This window comes from Phytophthora infestans, genomic scaffold (genome assembly GCF_000142945.1).
Source record: "Phytophthora infestans T30-4 supercont1.3 genomic scaffold, whole genome shotgun sequence".
Taxonomy (NCBI): domain Eukaryota; phylum Oomycota; class Peronosporomycetes; order Peronosporales; family Peronosporaceae; genus Phytophthora; species Phytophthora infestans.
The window spans coordinates 3,159,527-3,165,267 of record NW_003303756.1 but is presented as its reverse complement, the minus strand read 5'-3'; the positions used below and the strand labels follow the sequence as shown (position 1 = coordinate 3,165,267).

The following is a 5,741-nucleotide window of genomic DNA, read 5'->3' as shown; positions in this document are numbered from 1 at the left end:
TTCAGATTTGATATAGTAGCACTGCTAGCAATCAGCCTTGGCAGGTTGCATTTTTGAGAGGTCTACGAAGCTCAGTTAACTCAATCATCTGCTATCCGGATAATCCTTTGCGTATCACTTCGCTCGTCGCTACTTCAATGACGTAGCAGTGTCTGCTTGGATCCCAAGCTGAAACCCAAGCAGAATTCCCCCCCCCGTACGTGTATTAATAACAGCAGGCGGGCGGAGCCACACATCCCGCACACAAGAAGCAAACCCTCCCACCTGCCGCACTTCTCATTTCCTCACAAACCGGCACCAGCATAACCGGCCACTATCGCAATGGTGTACACCATCGTCGTTCATCTTTACGCCAAAGAAGCTGCGCAACAAGTTGATTGAAGCCTCGCAGGTGTATTCCAAGGACATCGAGACCATTGGCTGGCACGTGATGCAAGACCACCAGGATCCACGCAAGTGGTGCATCGTCGAGCGTTACGAGCATGAGAGCAGTCAGAAGTACCACCTGGAAAACCCGTACTGGAAGACATTTGACCCGTACGTCATCCCGCTGCTGGACAAGCCGATGGACCTGCGCCGTTTCAACGAGCTGGACACGAGCAAGCCCGTGCACGTCGAGTAAGCGCTTGAATGATCTAATGCCAGTGACTAGTCGATCGTCATTTGATGAGTGCAAGTTGACGACTCGTTTCAAGACGCTCTGGGAATCTTTTGAGGCGATGTTCGGGCTGCAGCGTCTCCACCGCCAAGTATTGAAGCACGAGGCGTGTTTGTGGTTCATCGATGTAGTACCGTACCCACACTACAGTAGTAGAAATGTGAAAAATAAAGACTGTTTTGTGACACACCGGTGCAGAAGTTTAGTATAATGTAGTCTCTCAGATAGTAAGTAAGTCAGACATGGCCGCAGCTACTACTATTAATACACTGTACTACAGTAGTATTTGTTGTGCAGGAAAAAACTGGGTTTTTATTTCTGCATAAAACTAAAAAAACATATTTGAACGCAATCGTCAGATTCGAGCACATCATTAATTTACAAAAATTCTCAGGCCACATAAAATCCGACAGAGTTGTTTTTGTAAAATTCTCAGAGAAAATCCTGCATTCGCTTGAGTATCAGTAGTACATGAGCTGACAATCCAGCCCTGGTGCAACTAATATCCTTGCAGGCATTTCTTAATATAGTACTGAGAGTGCTAGTCTTCAGTCCTCAAGTACCAATATTTATACCGGTACGGAACTTCTTTTGTTGAAGTTGTGACCGAGAAAACGTCATCGTAAACACACTCAACCTTCGCCACTTTTCAACCGTCCGATTCCAAGAAGCAGCAACATGGTATACACTATTGTTTGTCACCTATACGCCAAGGATGGCGAGGACATTGAAGAGAAGATCCGCAGCAAGCTCGTCGAGGCCTCGAACGTGTACGTGAAGGACGCGGGAACTCTAAACTGGCACGTCATGCAAGATCACACAGATCCCCGCAAATGGACAATTGTTGAGCGCTACGAGAAGGAGAGTGTACGTTACAGTATCCCTGCAATTTTTAAGCGTAAGGACATGCTCTTACGTTATTTAAATCGGACAGAGCCTCAAGGTTCACGTGGCCAACCCCTTCTACGCCGCGTTCGGTGCTTACATGGCCCCATTGCTGGCCAAGAAACTGGAGATCCGTCAGTTCAATGAGCTGGACACAAGCCGCCTTTGAATGTTGACACATCATTGTCGTGGACGATATATTGTAGGCCTGTTCTTGCAGAGATCTAACATACTGTGCAGTGTACAGTACACTGTGTACTCGACAATGCAATCGTAAAGTGTGACGTTGAAGCGACACGGCAGCACAACCGAAGTAGCGGGTATCGTGGGGATCATAAGCACACCACAGATATCTTGCATGACCTCCACGCCACAGGTCAATACGTTATTGTTTTTTTTTTCAATGTTGCCTTCTACACGATCGCACCGGTTTCTTTGCTACGAATGGCACAACTAACGTTTGCCACAAGGTCGCGTTTGAACATAGACAGCTTGATCCGTTTATCACATCATTTGTCCAGTTGGGCGACCATCGAGAATTTAATTACAATTTATTGTAAACGGTATTTCCAAGTCATGATGTTTGCGGATTTCTTCCTCTGTACCGGCGATCAAGTCGTGCAAGGAGATCATAAGAGAGAGGTTTCTTGTGGAGACAGTCGAGACGAGTGTCAAGACTATGGCTCGCTACTACGCGACAAAGGACGATGACACCACACTGGACGTCAGTACGCTGCTAGGCAATGCAAACACAAATACGTTATAAGTACAGGAACCAGAGCGCAAGAAATGGTAGTGACAGTTCTTGTGTTTAATGAACAGTGTTGACAGACCCAGAAGTAGAGAATATCCCGTTGATCACTCTCATTATCGGCAGCATGGGGAGATACAAGTTCCAAGTCCAACCCGGACCGGTTTGACCACCGTGGTTATCTATCGTCCGACTTGGATGGAAGGCTGGTTGTTCTCACCCTCAACACTGTACCCTACTCAGTGCGTTACTTTTCCTAGGCTCGCCCGTCTAGACTTATTTTCCTTTGTGCTGTGTCATCGTATCCAGCCCAATCATTTCCCCAGTTTGCATGACTCAACAAACACTGCTCGAGCTCCGCAACGCCGGCAAGTTTGCGTACACTATCGGACATTCCCTCCTATTATCGACTCGTTCAGCGGCACTCAGATGTGGGAGGCCGAGTACATCAAGACGTACAAGTCGCTCGTGGGCAAATTCGCAGACGTCGTCAAGGCGCAGTTCTTCGCGCACGTGCACAGCATCGAGTTCCGTATCCATCTCATCTCTGAGCAACACGCACAAAAAGAAGCGGGGAGAACTGAACTCGTACCGCCATTCATGTCGGTGGCGATCTCCAACAACAATCCGGCATTAATGATCTGAGACTTTAATGCCGATACGTGCGAAGTGCTGGACTTCACAGTGTACGGGTCCAACATCTCGTCCGACAGTCAGGATCTGGATTAGCGACCGCTGTTCAGGGTCAGCACGGCGTACGGCGTGACTTTGTTGCGCACGATGGAGCTAAACGCTTTTGTAGACCGAATCGCATCGGACTCGGCGTTGCTAGAGCAGTACTATTACAACTCGAAGGCGCAGCTCTCAGCTTACTTTAGTTGTGATTAAGCAAGCATGCTGTTTCTTTTTTGAGAAACATTTTAAGGTTTAAAAAAAACAAAGGTTAAAAACTGAATTGTGGTGCACACAACTTATATGGTAGACGACAATTGATTCGCTGATATTCCACCACCATGGAGGATGCGGCCTGGAAGTGCACGGCGGCGTTCGTGCTGGGCGCCGCGGCGCACTATTTCGTGTCCTCGTACCTGCTGATCGACAGTACATCGCCACCCAAGGCCTTGCACAGTAGCAGCGACAACAGCAACGAAAATGCCGCGGAGCTGCGCTCGGGCGCATCGTCCCGATCATTATCCGGGTCGTCAGACGACTGGGAGGGCGAGGATTCAGTCAGCTGGGTGCCCCACAAGATGGTTATGTGCGTGCGTACGGACCTGAAAATGGGCAAAGGTTGGTACTTTTTAACCAGCATTTGATACAAGTATATCGAGTTGACGCTGCTGCTCAACAAACAGGCAAAGTAGCGGCGCAATGCTGTCACGCGACGCTAGGTGCGTACAAGCGCGCACTTAAACGGACGCCAGACGCCGTTCGCGCGTGGGAGATGCTGGGTCAGGCTAAGGTCTGCCTTAAGGTGGACTCGGAGGAGGAGATGCTCGCTCTGGCCGAAAAGGCGGCGGAGCACGGACTCGTTAACTACGTCGTGGTACGTTGTTGAATGCTTCATAAAGAGAAAAAGAACGCTTGCGTTACTGACGATGCTGTGCTTGTATCAGGTTGACGCTGGCAGGACGCAGATTGCACCTGAGAGCAAGACGGTGCTGAGCATTGGCCCGGCGCCACTGAAGGCGATCGACGAGATCACGGGCCACCTCAAGCTCATGTGATGCAAGAGTGTGGACCTAACGGAATCACATCAGTAAAGAGTTTTTTTTTTACAGTTTACGTACCGTTCTGCTTTAATGACAGGTGAAGAAAACTGTTAAAGTGTGGCCACGGTATCGTATTGCGAGCGGTTTTTGAGGATCCCAACGCGTCGGAGTATGAGCACAGTTAACGCCACACACACCACTGCAACAACAGTCGCTAGTGCGGTCGCTCCAATTGTCATCATCACGTCGTTACTTGCAAAAGTGTCCGAGACGTTGGAACCAGATGCAGCAGCCGAGACGGACGTGTAGTCGAATTCTGAGATCATCGTTTGGGCTGTGTCAACACACGCCAGATACTGGCCTTTGGTAGTCCACCACTTGAGCGTACACAGCGTCTTCGCATGGCACAGTGTGTCCTTGCAAGGTCGAGCGTTGGGCGAACGCGCCTTCATGTTCCAGTAATACATCTCCACCAAGCTCGTATTCTGCCCAACACGGTGCATAAACGACGAGAGCTCGGTCAGAGACAGCGACTTCAGGCCGTATGCCTCGCTCGCTTTAAACAAAAGCTTCCAGTCGAGTTGAGGCTCGCTATCGGTAATGTCTGAAGCGTACACAGCGTAGTCTAGCACCTCATACGTCTCGGTATCGTAGTCCCAGACCATGAAAGACGGGTTGTTGCCGAACAGCGGCGAGATCGAGCCCGTGGTGTACATCGGCAGCAACTGGAAGGTGTCGTCGTCTCCTGCTGGTCCATCAAGCGATGTCACGGGGACACGGAACTCGACGCTATGCACGTGACCAAAGAACTGCGCCTTGATCACATCGGCATACTTGCCGACGATGTTCTTATACTTGACAATGTACTTGGGGTGCCACTGAGGGTTGCCTCCGTACGAGTCCACAATCGGTGCAATATGACCAGCAATGTACGCAAACTTGTCGGCGTTCTGGAGCTCAGCTAGAGTCTTGTCCAACCACGCGAGCTGTCCGAATGGATCCGGATGCTTCGATGTGTCCGGCAAATGGCTTGGCTGCACGTAGATGATAAAACACAATATCAGTACTTATGCTCTTTTTTTATATAGCAATCTTACCGAGTAGGGCACTGTGTTGAGTGTAATCACGTGTAGTTTATCGTCCAAAGCATAGCTTAAGTAACCACGCCGATTCAGCAGATCCATGTTCGCTGCAGTCAACGAGTCTTCCCAGACCTCCGAGATGAGCTCAATAGACGGGTTCGACTCTGTCTCCGGGTCTGTCACCTCCATGTGATAGTCAGGGTCTGTTGTCATTAGCAGTATTAGTCCATCTCCCTCTCTATCAGAATTATAGCGATTGATCTCCACGTACTTCCGTCTGCGTTGCCGATGATGGCTGTGGCTTCCAGCCTCCCTTCCCGGCCCTTTGGTGGGTAATAATTCTCCATCGCGTGCACATTCGTCTCAACAGCTTTTGCAATGTATTCGTCAGTAAAGAGACCGTGGGCTGCGTGGTCTCCTGTGTACAAAAAGAGCTCGGGATCGGCCACCACGTGCTCCTTAGCGTACACTAGTGCAGACTCGAGCAGAGGCAAAGGCGCGTCTTGAAAATAGCGTATGGGGATGCGAGCGTTGTCTTCTGCTGAGAACGACTGAGAAACGTTCAGGTGCACATCCGAGAAATGGAGAATGCGACCCACAGACGCCGCAGTCGCCGGCGCCGCCAGCAGCGCGAAACACGCCAGCCCCAGCAT

At 50.0% G+C, this 5,741-nt stretch overlaps 4 protein-coding genes across 4 annotated transcripts; 3 read left to right on the top strand and 1 right to left on the bottom strand.

The window, feature by feature from the left end:
- Positions 1 to 430: 430 nt before the first annotated feature.
- PITG_02686 (uncharacterized protein) lies at positions 431 to 622 on the top strand (the record flags this gene model as incomplete). The annotated part of the gene is made up of 1 exon (XM_002907545.1): positions 431 to 622. The coding sequence occupies one exon, from the start codon at positions 431 to 433 to the stop codon at positions 620 to 622; it is 192 nt and encodes a 63-aa protein (XP_002907591.1).
- Positions 623 to 1,336: 714 nt separating this feature from the next.
- Positions 1,337 to 1,712, top strand: PITG_02685 (uncharacterized protein; the record flags this gene model as incomplete). The annotated part of the gene is made up of 2 exons (XM_002907544.1): positions 1,337 to 1,525; positions 1,593 to 1,712. 2 exons carry the CDS (start codon positions 1,337 to 1,339, stop codon positions 1,710 to 1,712), a joined length of 309 nt encoding a protein of 102 aa, XP_002907590.1.
- Positions 1,713 to 3,277: 1,565 nt separating this feature from the next.
- Positions 3,278 to 4,074, top strand: PITG_02684 (peptidyl-tRNA hydrolase, putative; the record flags this gene model as incomplete). The annotated part of the gene is made up of 3 exons (XM_002907543.1): positions 3,278 to 3,584; positions 3,650 to 3,840; positions 3,911 to 4,074. 3 exons carry the CDS (start codon positions 3,308 to 3,310, stop codon positions 4,019 to 4,021), a joined length of 579 nt encoding a protein of 192 aa, XP_002907589.1.
- Positions 4,075 to 4,345: 271 nt separating this feature from the next.
- PITG_02683 (calcineurin-like phosphoesterase, putative) lies at positions 4,346 to 5,741 on the bottom strand (the record flags this gene model as incomplete). Its single annotated transcript, XM_002907542.1, has 4 exons — positions 4,346 to 4,362; positions 4,395 to 5,040; positions 5,104 to 5,291; positions 5,360 to 5,741. 4 exons carry the CDS (start codon positions 5,739 to 5,741, stop codon positions 4,346 to 4,348), a joined length of 1,233 nt encoding a protein of 410 aa, XP_002907588.1.